The 23515-nt window shown below is 40.7% G+C and overlaps 1 protein-coding gene across 7 annotated transcripts in view; it reads right to left on the reverse strand.

The window, feature by feature from the left end:
- Positions 1-22531, reverse strand: part of MED23 (mediator complex subunit 23) — a 34913-nt gene extending 12382 nt beyond the window's left edge. The window contains exons 1-18 of one of the 7 annotated variants that reach the window (XM_061990705.1): positions 22390-22531; positions 18856-18887; positions 18658-18745; positions 17782-17906; positions 17531-17642; positions 16894-16992; positions 16269-16370; positions 15246-15315; positions 14521-14633; positions 13208-13303; positions 12625-12642; positions 6380-6580; positions 5447-5590; positions 4507-4652; positions 2985-3230; positions 2711-2853; positions 1995-2169; positions 65-228 (exon numbers count right to left, since the gene is read on the reverse strand). In XM_061990705.1, the coding sequence (XP_061846689.1) occupies positions 65-228; positions 1995-2169; positions 2711-2853; positions 2985-3230; positions 4507-4652; positions 5447-5590; positions 6380-6580; positions 12625-12642; positions 13208-13303; positions 14521-14633; positions 15246-15315; positions 16269-16370; positions 16894-16992; positions 17531-17642; positions 17782-17906; positions 18658-18745; positions 18856-18887; positions 22390-22449 (2134 nt within the window). In that variant the 5' untranslated portion in view covers positions 22450-22531. The other 6 variants (XM_061990701.1, XM_061990707.1, XM_061990704.1 and 3 more) reach the window with 6 other exon arrangements.
- Between the last annotated feature and the right edge of the window lie 984 nt (positions 22532-23515).

The raw sequence follows: 23515 nt of genomic DNA on the forward strand, positions 1-23515 counted from the left end.
TACTTTAGAGAAATGTCTTGAGGACAGCTTTCACTTAGATATTGTCTCACAGTATGGCTATTACCTGTGACATGCGTTGCCCTTGCTAGAGTTAGGATCAAAGCCCTGTTGAGTTCTTCTGATTCTGCTGAAAGAACTGTTTTGGGATCGCTGAGGAATCGGGTAAACTGTGGCTGGACTTCCGAGCTGCCCAAAGCTGTGATTAGCCTTAGAGCAGTACTCTCAACACTGAAAGAGGGAAATGGTCCAGTTAGCAAATTATGCTTACACTGCTGCTTCTAAGATTCCCAAAACACCTACTTTTCCTCCATTTTCTGCTTCAAACACTAGAAACCCATTTGCTTTGAGTCTGCCTCAAGCCTGTAGCACTGTATGAGGCTGTTGTGACTGAAGTGCAGGACCTGGCACTTGGCCTTGTTGAACCTCATACATTTGGCCTTGGCCCATTGATCGAGCCTGTCCGAGTCCCTCTGAAGAGCCTTCCTGCCCTCAAGGAAGTCTGTGCTCATGTCGAACTTGGTGTCATCAGCAAACTCACTGAGGGTGCTCTTGATCCCCTCATCCAGACTAGTGATAAATGTTAAACAGAACAGGCCCCAGCACTGAGCCTTGGGAAACACCATCGGTGACTGGCCACCAACTGGATTTAACAGGACCTGGCCTTCATAAAGCCATGTTGGCTAGGACTGAACCATTGGTTATCCTGTATGTCCCTTGGGATGCTCAAGAACCTTCCTCGGCACCAGGTCAAGCTAACAGGCCTGCAGTTCCCTGGATCCTCCTTCGAGCACTTCATGTAGAAGGCTGTTACAAACCCATTTATTTTGAAAGTGATGTTATAAACCTTTTCGGAAAATTTGCTTTCTCCACTGATTAATAAACTTGCTACCAACTATTTAACTACTTTATTTTCAAATAACGCTCTCAAAGGTTGGGTAGTGAAAATTCAAGGTGGAGAGACCCTGAAAAAGAGTCTCAAGTCTCTACAATTTAGATGTCCCCAACTGTTATCTTTTGAACATCTTTGTCTAAACAAAGATATATAGCTAATTATATGCAACATCAGAATTTAAAGGCATGGAAAATTTCAAAGCTGACTATCACCTTCAAGCAGACAGCACTAAGTTGTCCTTATCAAAGGAAGGAGGAAGGACTGCTTTTGATTAAAAGCACTTTATTTTCCCGTGCTTTAGCTGGAAGTGCTTTCACACCAGGTAGTTTGAAGCAATTTAAAAGGACACTTATAACACCGTGTCTTTGAAATGTCACAGAATCACAGAATCTCAAGGACTGGAAGGGACCTTGAAAGATGCAATCTATTTGCATGCTGTGCTTATCAAAAGTGACTGATTAACACCCATACTTCACTAAAATGCCAAAACAAGGTTTAAGTTAATAATAAGAGCAAGACTTTGAATTTAAGGAGAAGCTCATCTTCACTTGTTCTCTTTATTCTTCTTACAGGATAAGCCACTGAGCAACTCGAATTTGGACTAAGAAATTACTGTGTAACTAGCCTTCCTTAATATGTATTGATAATAAGGAAGTTGCTCTCTCACTCACACACCCCCAACAAGGACTCTACTCCTAAGAGTGAATGGACACTCTCTGCCTCAACTTTTTTACAACAGATTCTGTCCCACTGGCAGACAAGCCAAACGCTGTGACTACAAGTAGCAGTCATGGCCCTTCATCTCCAGTCTGAGCAGCTCAACATGACCATTCTGGTGTACATTCTTGTGTCTGACCCGTGACACGGTGCCATGTCTGTGCAAGACGCTGCCTCTTGCAACTCTGCAGAGAACTATCACTAAGATCTAAATCTATTTCTGAACCATGGCCTGCTGAAATAGTAGAAAACAATTTCACCACAGAACTAAGACCAGAACGTACCATTTAAAATACCCCATTTGAAACAGTTCTCAAACAGTTTTCAGCAGGAGGAACGCAACAGGAATCTGACGTTAGGGTTAAACGTGGTAACCATCACTCACCACAGATGAAGCTGGTTCTGATTAGTCTGTGGCACAGCAGCCAAGGAATGAAGATGGCTAAGCAGCTGGACTCTGTAATGAGGCTGGATGTGATGCATCCGATAGCTAAACATTTCCAGCAGCGTGTGCAAAATTCCCCATGCATGAGATCTGAACACTGTTGGCAGGAGTTGACCTTACAAAAAAGCAAGTTTTCCAAGTGATTACACTTTAAAACACAACTACAGGATACACTGGGTAGATGGTTATATTTAGCTGCAAGTCGGATATTTGATTTGAAAATTGTGTTCCTGACAAAGTGTGAGCATGCAAGTGCTGTCTGAAGATGCTGTACGTGTGTAGAGCTCAATAACCTTTGAATAAACACATACAGCAGACATACAAATGACTGTAACGAGTGCAATTATGTATAATTTGCCTCTAATTAAGTAACTTTGCTTACAGTTTTCCATTAAGCATATTCCTGCACAACACAGCATAACTAGGAAGGTCCTGACCAGACAAGTGATGGCATAAAGGGGCAGCAGCACACTCATCCAGAATTTTCTGCACCTCTACTGTAACTATTACAATTTATTTTACACTGAACTAATTTACACATGTATTCAACGTGCTGCATCATTAGGTTTTCATTTTTACTATGATGTTTGGTTGCTGTTAAAGGAAAGTGCTACTGGACAAAGGCAAAAGAGGAAATGAAACATTGTCTTTCTTACTGATAAATCCTTTGATGCCCAAGGACTCTATTTCCATATAAACCAAGAGGCGACTGTAGGTTTCCACAAGAGCAGGAGCCAAGGCCACACTAGATTTTGCATGAGCCAACTTAATTACCCTTGTAGCAATGCTATGAATCAGACTGAGGAAAGACAGAAAATATTTTTCAATCAAAATCAAGGACTTCACAGTTAACAAATGTATTAAGTCAAAAGATGTAGAGAGGACAAGTCCAGACACTGTAAAGCTTTCCTGCATGGTTGCATACTGTACCTCATTTTGGCATGAACTGTGAGTGAGTCCAAGAGGTTCATTGGCAGTGGGGTTATAGACCCTGATGCCATGCAATTAGTCCCTGGAAGAGGTATCCTCATGTTGCCATTTCCATAAATAGTTTCTACTAGTACCCCCATTGGCAAGGTGAAACACTCTGAATTGGTTGAGTAAGCATTGCACAACAAGGCAATCTTGTAGTCATTCATCTGTAAGCTTTTATTTCTTAAGCTCTGTTGCAAAAACCTGCAAAGACATTAAATATTCAGTAGAAAGAAACAAAAGGAAGAATACACAGGCATTTCAGGACTACAGCCACAATCACCCCTGCCAATACCAGAAGACCTATAATTACACCACATCAAAATGACTACAACTTATGCCATGGTTTCATAGTGTCAACATTTTCTGACTCAAAGAAACACATTGAGAAAAAAACCCTTGAATTGTTGGGGTTGGAAGGGACGTTTAGATATCATCTAGTCCAACCCCCCCTGCAGAAGCAGGTTCATCTAGATCATATCACACAGCAATGTGTCCAGGTTGGTTTTGAAGACCTCCAAAGAAAGAATCTCCACAACCCCTCTGGGCAGCCTGTGCCTCCGTTCTGTCACAGTAAAATAGTTGTTTCTTATGTTGAAATTCAACTTTTTTTGTTCCAGCTTTATCCCATTACCCCTTGTCCTGTCACTAGATACAACAGAAAAAAGGTTTGCCCCAAACTTCTGACAACCACCATTTAGATATTTGTAAATATTAATGAGATCCCCCCTCAGTCTCCTCTTCTCCAGACTAAACAGCCCCAGTTCCCACAGCCTTCCCTCGTAAGGAATACGCTCCAGTCCCCTGATCGTCTTGGTGGCCCTGCACTGGACTCTCTCCAGAACTTCCCTGTCCCTCTTGAGCTGAGGAGTCCAGAACTGGACACAGGACTTCAGATGAGGCCTCACCAGGGCAGAGTAGAGGAGGAGCAGAACCTCACTTAACCTGCTGGCCACATTCTTCTTGATGCATCCCAGGGTGTCATTGGCCTTCTTGGCCACAAGGGCACATTGCTGGCTCATGGTTAGTTTATTATTAACTAGAACTCTATCTCTGCAGAGCTGCTCTCCAGCAGAACAGACACCCAACCTGTACTGGTACATGGGGTTGTTCTCTGCACTTGTTCTTGTTGAACCTCAATTTACTTTTTACGACAAAACTCCACCCAGTGCTTGTCCTCACTTTTCAATCCACAGCATAATAAAAAAAAAATTGTCAATTTGCTTTCAGATCCTTCATGTGTAAATATTAACCTGACACGTAATACATTATTTCTGTCAACTCTACTGTAACAGTATTTCACTTTCTAGGAGTGAATGATTTTCTTAAGCTCATTGTTTTTGAACAATTTTGAGCTCATTCCATTCAAAACCCTTATACAGCATTTCATCACACAATACATTCTGCATGTGGACTTGAAGCTTCCTATGGTCTAAGGTCTAGAGACAAATCAAAACATAACAAAACCCTCACAACTCACTCATGGTGAAGTTTAAGGGAATGAGGAATGGGAATCTGTAACTTGGAGTTGTCGCTATGGGCCTTCCGATTCAGGTGAATCCAAATACAGGTCATTGCAAAAGCATGAGTTGATTGGGGTTTGTTAATATCAGGTACAGGAATATACTAAAGAAAGAACACACAAATGTTACATATTGCATGTATGAATGGGCAGAAAACCAACTTGGACTGTCAGCATTCACAAGCTCAAGTTTTTCATTTCTGCACTCGCAACACCATAAGCAACACTTTTGAAGAACAGAATCTACCCTCCTCTGTGCATGCAATTTTAAACCAAGAGCTCTGGAGGTGACCTAGACCTCACTAATTATCATAAACAAGGGGAGGACTGTACCTCCTGAGAGCAAGAGCCACAAGTAACACAAACTGCTTCTGAGATTCCATCCTCAGAAATGCCCTAGTCCCATAAATACTTCAAACAAGTGTAACTCAGAGCCCATCACTCCAGTTAAACCAACTGTCCTGTCACTCTTCCATTGTTTTGTGCTGACAAAAGCAAACATAATCTCATGAAAAAAAAGGTACTGAATAACTTCTGTGGGTCAAAAGTACCTTAAGAAGGGAAAACATGGCTACAAACTGGTTTGGTACACTACATATTTGTATTAACTGACTCAAACTAGAAGTCACTATGATAAGAGGAAGCACTCAGGACTTCAAGCTAACATCACTGTCACAACTGAAGTTTAAGAACTTGCCCTATCTCACCCTGCACCAATGAGGTTACTGGGAAAACAGAGCTGGCAAATCCTGACATTTTTCATTACAGAACACCTCTCCAAGTATGCAGCACACCGCCCCAATAATGACTCAAGAATGCTACAAATATTGACATACAAGGGTCTCGGTTGGCACTAAAAATCAAAACCAAAACTTTTCTTTTCAGAGAGAAGACTTACTTCTTTCTCAGGATAAAGGAGGTCAAAAAGCTTCATGACGGGAAGGAAGTCAGCCAGTGCATTCTTCTGGATGCTGCCAGAGATGAACTGGAGTAGCACCCACATCAGATGGTCTCTTCCTTTAATGAGACCACGGCCTGCCAACTGTCAAACACAGTAACAAATGCTGCATGCCAAAGAAAAACACTGGAAAGATTTGTATAAAAGCAGAAGGGCAGACTAAAACAGCTCCAGCAGAGGTGACTTGGAATTTTATAGCAGGACTTAGGCAGAAATGTATCTCATGTTTTCAGAAAAACAGGTGTGCTAGCTGTAACACAGAAGCAGACTCTGGGAGGACCACCACAATTAAAGGCAGGATTTTAAACGTATTTAGCTCTTGAGGATCCCTGTTTTGGAAAATCAGCAACTCTTAAATACCAGACTTAAACTGTCACCTTGTAGCCCTCTAGCCATGCACGGGATTTTCATTACCACCAGTGGGACATAAGTTTTATATTAACTCTACCTGTAAAGAAAGCCTCTGAACTAGAACAACCTGGCCTTGCTTCATCTGGACCAACACAGATTTTTTTTTTTTTTCTTATTTAACTTCTTTATCTATAACAGCAATACCTTACTCTTAACCCCTACTCTTACCATGCTTGCTTTATTTTTCATTCAACTGTGTTGTATAGCAACTACAGTTTCAAAGGTTCATTTAGCAGTAATTAATGGAATGCAATTCTATTAAAACTAATTTCAGGGACATCAAAGAGAGGAGACAAATAGAATCACAGCAACTGACTTGTAGACCACATGCACCAGAAATTTAATTCTTACACATAAGGTGCTTCCTGAAGGGGTGAGTCATCTTTTTTGTAAAAAAAAAACAAAGAAATGTTTTGTTTGCAACATCTCTTTTACCAAGTAGGTGCGATACAAACAATTTACCTTTTGATGGAGTGACAGGACCATATGAGGAAAACTCGCAAACTGAAAGAGCACAAAGAAAATGAGCTGGCTGGAGAGATGCTGCCACAGAAGCTGACTGGTTCCACCATCATCAAACTTCTCTTCAGTCTCAGACCGTTCCATGGCATACACCACAAGATCCACCAGCTGGTCCTCCAGCACTGGGCAGCGCTGCTTGTGCTGTAAGGCAGAGATCACATACAGTATTCCAAAAGCCTTGCCATTAACTTCACAACTTGCACAGTTGCAGTTACAGTACAGGATTTTGACAGAAGGCCGGGAAGCATGAAATGAAGTCTGAACTTAAGTTAAGGAGAAGCCAGTGTATTAAAGCGGCACTATGTTACAGGCCATGATGACTTTACATTTTCTCACACATTATGTCATTCCCTGCTCAGTTCCAAATCACAATACACTTAAATCATAAATGCACAAACAACATCTGAGGTTTTTGTTTCTAATAAAGTCATGTAGAACATTATTTCTCTGATCTTCCATTCATAGAAAACAAAGACCATTCTTCAGCACACTGGTGGAGGTTTTGTTGGTTGTTTGGGGCTTTTCTTCCCTCTTTCCTCCTTTAAAATCCATTTCCAAAGTTGAGACCATAAAAAAAAAGACTGTACCACTGAATACAGAGGAAAAATCCCAATACACAAGACAGGCCTTTAATGACTACTCTCTTTTTCACACATTATTTTGGGGTCAATTAAAACTAGCACCAGAATTAACATCTGGTTAATATCCCTAGAGTTAGGCTGTGTGCTATGGACACAGTACCACCTGACACAAGTCAAGATCAAAAAGATTTGAAAACTGATCCAATAAACATGGTACGTTCTACTTATTGTGAATAGAACAGAAACTACTTGTCACACTGGTAAGCTCTTTAGATGTTAGATTAAGACCACCACAATTGCCAGTGAGCTATGCAAACACAGAAATCATTGAAATCACACATCTTCCTGATGACTTGTAATAATCACCAAGTAAGAAATTCATTATATATCCAGACACATATGTTAGCCCAGATGAATGTAGAGCAGGCCCATTACCAGTGAACTCAAGATTACAAATCATCTAAAGACCACCAAGTATCCTGTCACATACCACAACCTCTTTCTTGCAACCACCTTTTATTACCCTCCATTCACCCAGTTATACTGGTACAAACTACTATGGCGAAGGACAAAGAGCTGTGTGGAATTCAACTTCTTTCTCACAGTACTTGGGAAGTAATCTAACCTCTCTTTGTTCCATTACAATCTCTACCCAGGAATGGTCACTTTTTTTGAATAGTCTTTTTTTTTTTTTTACACCTGATGCCTGTAACATAATGCAGCTTTAAAGAAATCATTATTACTTCAATGACAAAAAAGAAAAGGAACTGAGCTGCTCAAACACTAATCATGACAATGCAGTATCCCTTTCTAGAGGCAAAAAAGATGCGTGTAAAAAAGTTTAAAAACTTCACCCAAATACTCATAAAACATGTCAGGGATGCCTTAGGTGAATTCTTTGACTCGCCAGCCAGGCAGCCTCTAAACTCCTCTTTTTAACTAATAAATAAGGAGAGAAATAATCAAAGGAAAGAGAGATGCTGAAAGGAGATGCTTGTTCTGCCTTCATCGATGGTACTCTTTTTTCATGGAAAAATAAATGAAATTCTCTTCATTTAAAAATAAGATGCAAGAATGAGACAAGTTGACAAATCAGAGTGAACAGCATCCCCTGTTGCATGCTCTTCACCAGCTCGAAACTGCAGAAAGCTACAATTCCAGCTGTGCTTTCCTGAAGCATGCTTAACATAAACCTCTAACCTAAATAGAAAGTGTCGATTACACTGCCACCTTCTCTCCCAGTAGGCTATGCCCTTATCATGGACTGACCCCGTTACGGGTCAGAGAGAGCAGTGTTAACACCACCCATCGAGAATACTTTGGGATTTTTGTGTCTCCATTTCTTCCCCCTCCCAAAGCAACTAATTATGAAGCAGAGCAGGTGCAACAGACAACACTACAGACTAGTTTATAATCCAGCATGCAAAACTACTACATACAGGGCTTGAAATTTAACCGTTTGCTAAGCACTGGGTTAATGTCCAGAAGCCTAATCATGTTAGGCTATATTAATTTAGAATCACGTTATTCAAAGGATACAACAGGAGAACATGACTGTTAAAAAGAAAGCCAGAATTTCCAGTAGGAATGTCCAACATTCTGGATAATTCTAAGACTGGGAAAAGTCGAGGAGCTGGGAAATTTAAAACATAAACTCACTTTTATTCTGAAAACCTATGCTCTTGTTGCTTTCAGAACAATTTTCAGGAAGAAATCTGGTAGTGCTCTACATCCTAACCTCATTTAAATTAATTTTCTGGCTTTTTTGATTCTGCGCCTTCAGTGAATATCCAATTTTGAACAAATTGTGTATCGGTAGTTTTTGAGCACTTAGATAAAAAACATTGTGCTGTGTAAGAAATTGCAGGATTGGGGCCTTGTTTAATTAATTGCTGGTGACTGAAAGAACATCTCAGTATACACTGAGACAAATAAAAATACAGGTGGGAGCTGATTGTCCTCACAAATAAGTTGGAATTCAAGTTTTGGTATGGCTTAAACAAAACAAAAATAACAAAAAATGCCCAAACATTCTTTTGGATTACACACACATGGGAAAACAGAGCACTCAAACCCACTTTGCTTTTCCTCCTAAGAGACACTTCCGGTTTGTAAACCATAAAGAAATACAGGGAGGGGGGAAAAAAAGCACTATCAAGACAACTTGATACTCAAGATAGTTTCTTGAGACCAGCCCACTGATGGAATAGTTCAACCTTTTTAAGAAGACCAAAGCTTCCAATTGCTTTAGGTGAGGTTTTTTGGTTGGTTGGAGTTCCTTCTCGGGCTGGGGGGTGGGAGGCAGCAGTGGGACAGGTAGCATTAAAAGTGTTCCCTAAAACAAGAGTATTTTAAGAAGTCAGTAAGCCTTGCTGCAAGCTATGATAGCATTTAAATGTTTTAAATAACATTTATTAAATAGTTTAGAGCTATGTATCTCCACTTCAGAAATGGATTCAGAAAATTAAACCAGCGACCCCCAGATCACTACAAGAATAAATGGTGTCTTTCTATTAATGACTCTGATTACACGGGGCATGGACAAACACGAAAAAAACCAACATTTTCCCTGGGCAAACTCTCCTGGTTTGCTGCTAGGAGAGAACACAATTACATATTAATCTGAACAACTATGGCACAGGTAACTTTCTACTCCAAGCTGAAGATCATCACTGCTGGTTTAAAGAGTGACCCATCAAACATACTACTTAAAGTACAACATCCTTAATACAAGAGCTGCTCGTATGTTCGTATAACATTACAGAAAGAACACACCTGAAGACTACCCCCTCTTTCAATTATTCCCAAATGCAGATTAACCAAATTTTAAGTGTTTCTTCTTGTTTAGAGGACTGCAATATAATCCTGACTGCAATTACATGAGCAAAAATGGTATTTTATTCTCCATGCAAATCTGTACATACAGAGAAGGTAAAGAAATAAACCAAAATGTTCCAGGTGACTTCACGTCCTTAATACGTTAATGATGCTTCAATTCAAGAACCAATGGTAGGTTTCCTAAACTGAACCTTAATTTGACCGTCAGTGCATGAAGATACCTTGAACTGTTAATTAATTTCCAAAAATCAGATTGTTACAAACTATTTAAAAGATAATTAAGCATTGGGAGCATCACCCAAGCTAATTACAGAACAGAAATTGACACAGAATCATTTCTGTTGGAAAAGGGCCTAAAGATCATCAATTCCAATCCCACAACAAGGTAATATATATGGTAAAATAAAATTTAGATCTCTGCTTCTTATACATCACTTCAAAGAGGTATACATGAGAAGGCTTCATCCCACACAGAAGTAAGCAGTACTAAAAAATAAAAATCCCCAGGCTCCAACAGAAAGAACCTTTTGAAATCCATACTGTCTGCGTTTAACACTATATACTTGATGAAGGTCTCAGAAAACCTCATCTCACAACAAAATCCCACAGCGAGACTTAGAATCCTGAAACGAAACATAGGACTCTATAAACACAACAAGTTTTATCCTTCACAGGACAGCTGGATTTGTACTTTTTGTTTTTTGCACAACTCAGAGATGGCTTGAGTGAACAGTTCTCTAACATTGATCTACACAGTTACGATTGAAGCAGAAAATTTCATTGTTCATCCTCAGGGATATTGGAAAGCGAGGACAAATTTGGCCAAACCATACCTAGTCAGTGACGTCAAAAGAGTCAAATGAAGGCTCCAATCCTGCAACTGGATCTGTGTAAATAGTTGACAGGGCACACAAGCAGCTTCACAGAAATAACGGTCATAAAAAAATAATGACAATTGCTTTGAGGTGCTCTGTTCCTGGTTTGATTTGTAAACAAACTGGGCACTGTTTGCATTTCTATCTTCTGTTACACTGAGAGTCAATTTCCGCAGGTTAGTTCCCTGCTAATAACAAAACACAAAACTATCAACCATTTCACTGAAAGCACCAATGCAGTGACACAACTTCTGAAAAGCATGCTAGGAATACTTATCAGGTGGCTCCGTTAAGAAATTCAAATATAACATGAAGTTAAATTTGTACCTAAAGGGGAGTAAAATTTTAACGCTTCCACTTTCAAACAGAGATGTTAACATTTAAATGGAACATCATCTCCTGTTCTGTACCACTACACCATCCTACACTCTATTTGCATTTTTAACTAAGACATTTTCAACAGCCAAATGTCTTTATGCTGGTGTAACTGTGGGAGCACAGCTATAGTTCATGTTCTGTCAGCATTTCCTTCACAAGCTACTTTCTTCAAGTTTGTTCCTTGGCCACAAAAATGTATCGGGTTGAAACTTTGCGTAGGAATTCCTACACCAGTGAACCAATTTTAAGAAGTATACTTCTGTACATTTCTTTACTTTCTTTAGATTTTCCTCAATTACTTTTACAGGAAGGGAAAGGAGGAGTTCAAACCCAGTATTTTTAACATCAATGCTTTTGGACCTGAAGGTACAGACCTTACGACACAGTTAGAAGAATATGATGAGTTCAATGTCATTTTTTGTCTAGATCTTGTATTATTTACAGGTCCAAGATGCAGAGAGGAATAGTTTTGATTTAATAACTGAATGTCAACACAGAAGTAGACACAGAATACAAATATAACTCTTTTCAACATGAAACCTAGCAGCTCATTTCCAAGGTTTAACATTTCTGCTGCTTTCAGTTGCAATACAAAAGGTTGTCAGATACAACACACTGTTTGCCCAGACTTAGGAAGCTGTGCATTCAGAAACATTGTGTCAGTCTAGAAAGAGCACCGGTGTATTTCACTTACAATGGGAAATATACACAAGGTTTCAGCATCTTGTAAATTTTCTAGTCAAGGTACAAATCTGAAAAAAGTTTCTTAAATGGAAACACTGACACAACCTTCACTATAGTATTGCAAACAGCAACGCTATTTTAGAAACCTTAAAGAGTGTTTTTTCTAAAGCAGGCATGGAATTGATTATTGCCACAAGGGATCAACTGTAAATGTAATACCCATCATGGCAAATTTCAAGCAGAAGTCCACTTGGTTGATTTGCTCAGGCGTTTATTTCTCTATTTGAACAAGTAGTCAGACTTTAAGGCACTACTTTTCACAGGGCATTCTGCACTACCTTTCTCTCACTGAGCTTGGAGAATATTGTCATTGCCTGTTGGGAAGTTTGTTACAGAGGCTTCCTAACGGTAAGAAAATGCCACTAATAAAGTTTTTGGAGTATCTCTAAACAATAACATAGTTATAGCTTTATAATTTTACAATCAGCTGCAGTGGACCTTTTTCCCCCTGCATCAGGAAAAAAATTTTCAACTAAGAATCTCTTGCCATCTGAAAATTCCAGCAGACAAAGTATAAGTTCTTGTGCCTGGTAAGGGAAATGGTTGCGTTCCATTCCAGTGAAAATTTTAGGACCAAAAGACCGCTGACTGCCAGCTTTTTGCAACATCTCTCAAGATCTCTGGAGACTGGCAGTGAGAATTTGCTCTTGGCTAGTGGTCCTGCCAATTTCAAGCCCTGACTGTACATGGATTCTCTATCTGGAATCAGTGGCTACAAAGCGGCCAGCGTATCGTTAGTCACAATACAACAGTAAGGTTGTGAACATACCTGAGCAATGTTCAAGGTCTAGAGCATTGGAGGATGGGCAGGACAAGACAGGACAGAACAAAAATAAAGGAAGAAAAAAAGAAAAGACAAAACAGTGACTATGAGGCCAGCCTCAAGGGTCCCCCAGTCAGACCAAGCCCCCCCGTTCTAAGGTACAAAACCAAAAACATGTAACAAAGCAAACCCCGGCTTTTCACTCTTCTAGCATGAGAACATGCCAATATAACAGAGCACAGCAATGCTTTAAAATCTAATCAACTGTTACTATTTGAGCTAGTAGTCTCCCACTGTCTGACAAAGGTGTACTTGAGGCTGACCTTATAGGAAAAAAAAAAGCAATGCAAAAAAAAAATCATATTTTAGGTCTCTACTTTTCCATTTAACACCCGTACAGCAATATACAAATGATAGGAACAACAGTGTCCAATCAACCTCATATGATCTCATAGGGAAAATAAAAAAATCAAAAAATCACTCTCTGGAACAAAACTGTTTTGCTTAGTTAGCTATAGCAAAGAAAAGAGAAAAAGAATAGTGCAGATTCTACGCAGAACTAATCACGTGTTACAGCATCGTACAGTACCTGCTTATTCAGACCTAGCATATTGCAGACCATATCCCTTGAATACGGTTGTTCCAGCACATATCTCAACAAAGCAGTCTGTGGCTCAAACAGATCCTTGAAAAAAAAAGCAATCACATCACAAACATATGTTGCCTCGACACGATGGTTCATACTGAGTACGTTTAACTGAGTTAAACAACGTAAGAATGGGAGTTTAGTTTCTGCAGCTATGTATTATCTGGATATTTTATTTTTCTCTTTGATACCCAAAAGAAAGCAGCAAATAACCACAGCTCTTAAGAAGTGACAGATTTTACAGGAACCAAGTAGAAGAACATTCTTCTTCCAATTAAAGGACAGCACACTTTTTGCAACAGCCCTGAAATACTGGAAGACTGTCAAGAACTCAAAGGAAGCCTGGTAAGACAACTGAGTCTGAGGAAGCACATGACCAAGACGCATGAAAATCAGGGGTAGCATGGATAATGCAGATATGGAACAATTGCTCACTGGGTCTTCCAACAGCTGAATCACTTGGAAGAAAAATGTTATCTGAAGCTAAGTTCAAAAAACCCCAACTTGAAGGAGCCAATTCCTCACACAACATGAAGTGGAAATGTAGAACTCCTTCAGAAATGGATGCTGATGATGCTAAAAGCTTACGTGGACTCAAGAGGAGACTGAACAAATATTTGGAAGAGGAAGTTTAACTAAATACCCAGAAACAGAATCTGTCCTAAGAAACACCCAAACTGATAATGGCTGTAGAGTGTGAACTGTAGAGTGGCTATGCATGCCATTATGTCCACTATCTTCATAATCTTCCTTAGACACCTGGCATATAGGGAATGGGATGCTGGACAATGGGGAATTTTGTCCTGATGCTTTAGAGTATTTAAATTCTTTCAGTACACCACTATTTCACACTCAGAGTTTTACCTTTAAGTCAGCTAGCTTATATTTATGTTAGAATTGTAAAATAGCCTTTCCTATGGAATAACAAAGAGCACAGAAAATAAGTTACAGCCCCATTCTCTGCTACAGTAATTTTCTAACCAATTCTCTACTCTCACTGGCTCCCTCACGACACCCCTCCCCCGACAAAGCACATTAAACATCTCCTGTTCTTCAACATCCTGGCAAGCAGTTACACAACACACTACTTAAAGGTCTTCTCCATAGAGCTTGAAGTCACTGAAATATACAAGACACTGAAAACTTCTTCAATATTATATGGAACAATCAGATATTCCCTGACCTTTTTCTCCCTAATGGCATCAAAGGTCTGTTTTATCAAATGTAACACCTTTAAGAAGCTTAAGGATGCATACCTTATCATATGGTAAGAGGCCTTTCAAAGGAAAGCGAAGGGTTGTAGGATCCAGCTTCCATGAGTTACACATGGCACCCGAGTTATTTACCACAGGGAGAAGACTACAGCGACCTACGTGCAATGAAACAAATTCTAAACCACTGAAACTGCCCTCTTGGTTAATCATTCTGACACAAAATCTGGCCTCAGGCACTTTTATGCTCTCCTCTAATATTCACTGTTTAAAGCTTTTTACTGTAGGATTGCTTCAGGTTGATTTCACTTTTCTAATAAATTTTCAACCGATTTAATTTTGGTACCCTGACTCTTGCCACACAGAAAATTATATTACTAATCTAACTACATAATCTGTTCTTCCAATTTCCCTTCATCCACCCTTTAAGACAAACTCTGGACAGGATTCTGTTAAGTAAACTAGTCAGATACAAGCCTCCGTACTCCTTACAATCAATGAAGATCCAGTCTGAAATTCAGTCAGTGTAGGACAATAGGATTCACATAATCAGACATGAAGAGCTTTTTCCAGGGTCACTTTAGACTTGTTAGTCACTACAGATTACACATCAGGGATTCATAATGCAGCTGTTATTAAGCTACCTAATTCTCAAAGCAAACAAGATTTTTTTGTAATCATTTAACTTAAACAAATACATGCCCTGAAAGGTTTAACAGTTCAAAACATATTCATTTATTTTGAAGACATTCATGAAGTCATTCTCTTACCACAAATGGAATTTATTCTTGCCGTAGGTCTGAACGTGTCCACAAAATCCGACACTAAATTACCCAGTAACTGGGTGAGAGGAGGAGAAAAGAAAGTTCAGGGTTTAAGTCCCACATACTGAATCAGACAGTTTCTACATTTTTATAACATGTACAGGAATCTACTAAAATAACCAGCTTCCTGCACATTTCAACAAGGCAGAAAAATCATCCAGAACGTAAAATCACAAAAGGAAAACCTGACCTTATAAAGAAGGGGAAGGAAGCTCTCTGCTCTGTTTGCACCCGAATACGGGTTTGGATAAAACTGTTTCTCCTGAGCATATTATTTTATTTCTGTGCACATCGTTTAGTAACAGATGATTTTAAACAAGATTTACAATTTCTGTTCATAACAAAGCTCTGTTTGTCTCTAACAATTCCACAAAGTCAAAGGATCTAGATTAGTTTACTCTGCATTAAATCTTGGCTGAAAAGAAGTCAACAACAGTTTTCCCATTAATTCAAGGGTGATGGGATTTTATCCTTTCACCAACACCGAGTTCGTTTAATAGAATACAAAATTAACAACTGGATCAATGTAACATTACTTTTGGAAACAATGACCACTTTCATTGCACCAGAGCTCCAAATGCTTTTGCATAAGTGAATTTAAACAAAGACAAAACACTGGTCAGCTATTTAAAGTGATTTTTCTTATCTTGATGCCATTGAGAAAGCACAAACTGGTAGGTAAGCATGACCTGCATTTCCAAGTGTATTAAACAAAACCCACCCAGTGCTTCAAGATCTTCTGACACTGGGGCATAGGTCACAACTATGTCATCAATTTCATGCAAGAACACTGGGAGCTGCTGCTGCAATCACATCAAGCCTCTATCTTCATTTATATACCTAAACACAGATATTACTGTTGATCATAAGATTAGAAATCTTAATTTAAACTTTGTTTTAAAACAATGAAACTAATTTGCCTTATCTGGAACAAAACTTAAATGGCATGATTTGATATTGTATCATTACCCAATGGGGAAGTTTTCCTTCAGGATACAGTTTTCGGATTTCTGTAACTGCAAAGTAGGCAGGCAACAAACAGGCATTTCTTTCCAAAATGTAGGCTACCACCTATAAACCAAAAATACATCTGTGTAAAAGACTTCAGATAAGGTAAACAAGGGCATAGGCTGTCTAATAGTCTAAAGCAGAAAATATCTATGGAAAGAGACTTCCTGTATTGATAGTGCTACAACAGTTTAAAACCTGGTTTTAGTTGTACAAGTCTAAGTTAAGACTAAGTAGAATTATGTCTCTCTGTCTGCCTACTAAAGTATGGAAAACAATGACTGATTTTATTGACTAAGAAAAAGACAAAGAAATTAATCTCATATATGTCTACCTTAGGCAAGTCAAATCTTGGGCCTGACTCTCCTGTTGGAGATTTTAGAGCTCATCTACAATATCCCAAAAAATTCTTAGTTTACTGCATAAAATGCAACTACAGAGAATAATTAGAGCACAAAGAGTAAACCTCTGCTCTTTAACTGTACCAACTCTCAGGGAGAGCCATCCCAGCTGTTACAAACTCACTACTAACAAAAGAATAAGGCCTATCATCCTCACAGTGACAACATAAAATTCAGATAGTTACCTCTTTTGCTGCTAAAAGCTGTTGTACAACAGCTGAGCTCACAGTGTTTGGAATGGTTGAGATTTTCTCTAGCATCACTTTCAATAGGTCACGCACACCCTAAAAGCAAGCACACAAAATTAACCTTCACAGACACTCTATTTCTGGCACAGAGATCAGACAATGAGTATGGTCAAACTCCTTCTGTATAGAGCTGAACCCTCCCAAAGCCTCAGCTCTCGGGACTTTTTTCCTACATGGCAACAGGGGTCAGAGCAGATGGCAGAACTTCTGCCTTAATGCTCGACAGTGCTCCCATGTGTACTGCAACACTTCTGCCTTAATGCTCGACAGTGTTCCCATGTGTACTGCAACTTCTGCAAGTGCATTGGGGTTATTTAGCTCATAACTCAAGAGGAGTGAGAGATGACCACATAACTGTGAGAAGAGCAAGAAGAGTTACATTGTCCACACAGAATTATCTATGAATATATAGCTCAACTATGAAAAAGTATTAAAACTGGTCTCACTGAATGACTTCTTTCTGTCATAATCAAAGCAGACTTTGAAACACTAGATGTTCCTGACATAAAATCACACCAAACAAAGCCAGAATACAACGTGGCTTAGCACAAAGAAAGGAACAGGTGAGAGATACCTTGTAGTCTACACCTCCAATAATCTTCCGGATTAATGTAAATGTTAATGCCCATAACTGTGTCCTTTCCCATTCCAGCGTATCAGAGTTTATGAGAGATTCACACACCATCCTAGCAGGAGACAATGCAAGGCTGAACGATGGATAATAAACATGTTCTGCAGCAATAATTTTACAAGGTCTTTCTAAATACCCTCCTGTATCATAACTTTCACATTCCCTGTTTATTGGTTCACTCTGATGTAGCTTACCTGGGTGGCAAAAGTCCAGTTTCTACTGCCATTGCTAAGCAGTCATAAAGAAAAGAAATTCTTTTAGGACTGTGTTGGCTATGAACGAATCTTACAATCCACTGGATGCACTGTTCATGGGAGTCCTGAAGCAAAAGACAGGAGAAAGAATGTATTTACAGGTAGTGAAACAAACAGTAAACTTCATGTAGCATCCTATCATGAAGAAATTAAAACAAAAACAAGAATCAGATGACAAAAGGCAGAAGTTGTTCAGTTGTCCAAACCACAGTTTTTCCAAAAAGTATTTTGATTGTGTTTTGATGAAGTCTTATTGTCCAACATTAGTTGTCCAGTTGTCCAGTACTGGAAACACCTCCTACCCAAAAACATTGATTTCTAGAGTCAATTTTGGTTTTCACATATAAGCCAGTACAGTATAGCATAGAATAAAAAAGAACTGTTCTACAGCACTCTTCCCCTTCACAGTTATAATTAAAACCAGTGAAAACTAAGATGAACAGGTCTCAAATTACAGAAGACTGCTTAGAGGTAGCTACCTTTTGGAAGGTAATTTTTGATCATAAACTTCTTTTTTCACTTTCCTGCTTACTCACCTCTATCAGTAATTCTGTAACAAACTAACTTTGTTTATTTCTTTACTGTTACACTTCCATTTTTGCACTATTCGACATCCTCTGCCGATCAACTATATATTATAAATGTCCAAAATAATCTGCTCTTCTTGCAAATTCTTCCCATATTCTTTACTGTGCCATACCTGGAAACAGATTCTGAATGACTGGACACAGAGCTTAAGTGTTAGTCTATTAGACAAAGTTTCATAATATAAAAAAGGTTTATAAATTACACATAAACAATAAATTAAATGCTGACCTGGGAAAGACTGCTCCAGAACTGTCTAAAAGCACCCAGGCAGCTGATCAGTTTGGTTCTTTCATCTTCAGGAGTGTCCATAAACATACTATGTAAAGAAGAACATTAGCTCTTAGTAGTCCCCAAGAAAAAGCACAAGTAGGAAAATACACTTATACAGGAAAAAGTCTTGCACAAATAAACTAACATTACACTCACCCAGGAAAAGCTTCTTCAATCACTTCTGTTTTCTGTAAGAGAAAAACCCAAGTGAGCTATCATAAAAAGGTTTTCTCTGAATATTACACCACCAGGATTAAGCACAGCAGAATAACAGTCAGACTGTTAAAGGACTTCATCCAATACAGATGTATTTCTTCTGCTAGGCTTGACTTCTCTTGAAGCAGAGATTGCTTTGTTTATGTATAAACAACATGCATTGTGGATGCAGATTAAAGCCCTTTAAACACCTAGAGATTGACTTCCCAAAGTTGAAGAAATTGTTTGATTTTGTCATTGCAGCTCTTGTATTTTTGAATTTAAGTTTTTGTCCCACTTACATTCCATGACACTGAGTTACTCAGATCAGTTATATACAGTTACCTTCTCATCTGAGTTTAGATTCATTGCTTTTTATATTCCATTGAATGATTATATGGTCTTGTACTAAGTGAAAGACTATATAAGGATATCCAATTCATCACCTTTAAAATGTTCCTTTTGTTTCTTTTTAAACTCCATCTTTCTCAAAGACTTCTACATAACACCTGTTGTTGGTAGATTGGTTGCTGACGTTTTCCCATCTAGAGCTTTTTCTCATCTAAGTTCATCATTGTTAATGTTTTGTATTTGGTTTTGATTGGGACACTGGAGGGAGGGTTGTGAAGGTCTGCTTTTTTGTATTACCAGGGTGCAAGGCATTTCATTTTCAGTGGAGGCTGTTACCTCGTTTTGGAACCATCTATTAATTGCCATGACTATTCTTCTAATACTACAGAATCTACTAATGTTTTCTTGCAGCTCTTTCACCTCATACTGCACCTCTTGGACTTGCAGACACCTATTGTACATACCTACCTTAGTAGGAGATGTGCCTAAACATTCCCTGCAGCCTGCCTGCACTGAATCATCCTTGCTACCCAGCTCCATCTGGGTGGATGAATCAATCTTCTCCAGGGCATTCTCCTTCAGGACCCTGGCCTTAGCTTGCAGGCGAGAGTGTTCATCATCTTGTCAGCTTGAGACCAGAGCACCCTCCCGAGTTGTGGCTCTCTGTGCGGGTAGTGGGTTGTTCCCTGCCCCGTCCTCCCTGTTCACCCTGCCCGCACCAACTGCCATGCAGCACTCCTTGTCGCTCGCCCTCCCTGGGGTCTGTTTAAACCCTCAGTGGCCGCCTCGGCTCTGCCTCCCGGCAGGATCAACCCCTCGCCACAGCTCCCAGTGGCTCTCCCTGCTGTTCCTCTGCTTTCCCTGCTCCAGGAACTCCTTGCTCACCTCGATTGGCCTCTCAGCAGCTGCTGTGGTTCCTGCCGATTGCGTCAGCAGATGGCAATAGCAGCAGTGAAAGTAATAACTTACTGTTTTCTCATCTATCGCTTCAAAAAGGCAAAACAACTTTTTTTTATTTTAAGCAAATAACACTGTTCAGAAGCAGGCAATGTGATAATAAAGTCAAATCACAATGTTAAACAAGTGAAAACATAATGTTAAAGATGAGAAAACCTAATCTGAACAACAATGCCAAGAGAAAAAACCAACCACATTTGGGCAGTTAATGTGCTACAAACTACACACCACCATTCAAAGAAAAGTGCACGGTGCATTTTAGAGTGAAAACTTAAATGAAAAAACGAACCTTCCATCTACTGAAATTCATCACATGGACATTGTTTTCAATTATTTTTCTCTATGAGATCTTTCCAAATTCATTCTAGTTCAGACAGTTCAACCAGTCTCTTCTGTCCAAAAATGCCAGTCAGGCTCCTGTTCAGTACCTTATCCATTACTGTCACCCCAGTGTTTGAGATCACAAAGTGCTCATATCTACCAAGAGGCTCATTCATTTATGTTCTATAAAACAATGCCTTAATGCAATCACCTGGGTTCACAAAGCACAAGTCCTGTTTAACTAATTTAATACCCTTCTGTAATAAGGTCCCGTGGACAAGTTGCCCAGCTGTGGGAGAAACAGGTTCATGAGGCACTGCATAATGAACTGGCTGAATGCCAGAGCTCAAAGGGTTGTAGTGAATGAAGCTATGTCTGGCTGGTGACCAGTCACCAGTGAAAGTCCTTGGGGTTCAATTCTAGGACCAGCTCTGTTCAGTATGTTTATCAAGGATCTGGATGCAGCAGTTGAATGCATCATTAGTAACTTTGTTGATGATGCCAAACTGGGAGGTGCTGTTGACTCTCCTGAGGAACAAGATGTCCCACAGAGCACTGTAGATAGACTGGAGCATTGGGCTATGATTAATGGGGTGAAATTTATCAATTCCAAATGTCCGATTCTGCACATGGGAAGAGATAACACTGGGCACACATGCAAATCAGGAGAGGAATGTCTGCAGAAAGGAATCAGGGGGTGCTGCTCAGCAGCAGGCTCAATATGAATCAGGAGTGTGCCCTGACAGACAAGAGGAAAAATTGCATCCTGGACTGCATCAAACACAGCAGAACCACAAAGTTAAAAGAAGTCATTTGCCTGCTGTATTCAGCACTGCTGCAGACTCAGGTGTGCAGCTCTGTGTGCAGTTTTTGGCCCCACAATTTAAAAAAGATGTAAACGTCCTACAGTGAATCCAGAGAAGGGCAACAAAGCTGATGAAGGGGCTGGAAAGCATGTCCTATGAGGAACAACTAAGGACTTTGGGCTTGTCTGTTTTGTAGAGAAGGAGGATGAGGGCTCACCTCATTGCTCTCCAAAGCTTCTGGAGGTGGTGAATTGCAGAGGGAGGTGCTGATCTCCCTGGGATCCAGTGATAGAACACATTGGAACAGCTCAAAGCTGTGCCAGGGAGGATCAAGTTGGATATTCAGAAACATTTCTTTACAGATAGGGTGGTCAAACAGTGGAACAGGCTTCCTGGAGAGGTGGTCCAGGCCCCAAGCCTGTCAGTATTGAAGATGCATTTATACAATACAAGCTTTAACTTTTGTTCAGCCCTGAAGTCGTCAGGCAGTCAGACTACATGATCATTGTAGGTGCTATTCTATTCAAATTACCTACTGAACTACGCTTCATTTTGCAGGTACTGTTCTGCAGGTCTGTTTCCATGGTTCACTCACACCATTCAGTTTGCTGTAGAGAAATATCTCCTCAAAACATTCATCGTCTCACTGTCTCCTTTGAAATACCTCCTTCAAGTGCCTATTCCACAGTAAATTAAGCACGCTACAGTTAGGGTAAGCAACGTGCCTCCCCCCGTTTTATGCCCAACCCAACTTTCCGACAGCTTCCTCACATAAAACTCGGTAGAGGCAGGATTTCAGCTCTTGGAAACCACGACCCCTCGGCGCAGTTCCCTCCCAGCGGCGGGGCCGCCGCTGGGAAAGGTTCCACGTACTGCCGAACAGGACAACGGTGTTTTACACCAAGGGCGCCGGGAATACCAAAACCCTCTCTCTCCTCCGTTTGTTTCATCTTCTTCACGACGCTCCCCCCGTCCCCAGGAAGAGGTCGGGGAGACGCAGCGGCCGGGCCCAGGCCGGCCTGCCCACGGCACTGCCCCCGCGCTCCGGGGACGGACTCACCACCACCTCCTCGAAAATGCTCTGCAGCTGCGTCTCCATAGGCACCATGGGGATGGCCATGGCGCCGGGCCGGGCCCCGCAGCCGAGCGGTGGCCCGCGACAGACCCTCTCTCCGGCGGCAACAGTGGCGCGGCGCAGCCCGCCCTGCCGGAAGTTGCGTACCGGATCCTGCTCGCCACGGCAAGAGGCTGCTGGCGCGCCCGTTCCGCCGGCCGCAACGTTCCGGGCGGTGCCAGCCTCCCCTCCCTGCCTGGCCGCTGTGGGCCCTGCCCGTGCCCAGGCCCCCGCCCCTGGCCCTGCCCTGACGGCCTGGTCGCGGTTCACTGGCAGGGAAAAGCGGGAACCAACGGGGAAAGGGGGTAACCAGCAGCCATTTAAAATGTGGGACTTGCTTTGGTTTAGGTTTCTTTGTTGGAAGGGACCTCTAGAAATCATCTAGTCCAGCTCCCCTGCTAAAGCAGGTTCACCTCAATCAGGTCACACAGGACTGTATCCTGGCAGGCTTTGAAAACCTCCAGAGAATGAGGACATCCACAATCCCCCTGGGCAGCCTGTGCCAGGGCTCCCTCACCCTCACAGCAAATAAGTTTTTCCTTTTGTTTAAGTGGAACTTTTTGCATTCCAGCTTCTTTCCATTACCCCTCGTCCTCTCACTGGACACCAAAAAAAAAAAAAAAAAAAAAAAAAAAAAAAAAAAAAAAGTGACACCCAATCCTCCCAGCGTCCTACATTTCAGTCTTTTCCAGACTAAACAGCCCCAGTTCCTCTAGCCTTTCCTCATAAGGAAGATGTTCCAGTCCTCTGATCATCTTGGTGGCCCTGCGCTTGACTCTCTCCAGAAGTTCTCTGTCCCTCTTGAGCTGAGGAGCCCAGAACTGGACACAGAACTCCAGATGAAGCCTCATCAGGGCAGAGTCGAGGAGGAGGAGAACTCTTCTTGATGCATCCCAGGATGTCATTGACTGCCTTGGCTGCGAAGGCACATTGCTGGCTCATGTTTAGTTTTTTTGTCCATCGGGACTCCCTGTTTGGGAAACAAGTAGTGCTTGCCTCTATATTATTTACCTAGATATACATATAATGAATGGTCATATCAAACAGAAGGGATAATAATTGAAGGTCTGTT

The sequence above is a fragment of the Colius striatus genome, chromosome 2, assembly GCF_028858725.1.
Source record: "Colius striatus isolate bColStr4 chromosome 2, bColStr4.1.hap1, whole genome shotgun sequence".
NCBI classification, from domain to species: Eukaryota; Metazoa; Chordata; class Aves; order Coliiformes; family Coliidae; genus Colius; species Colius striatus.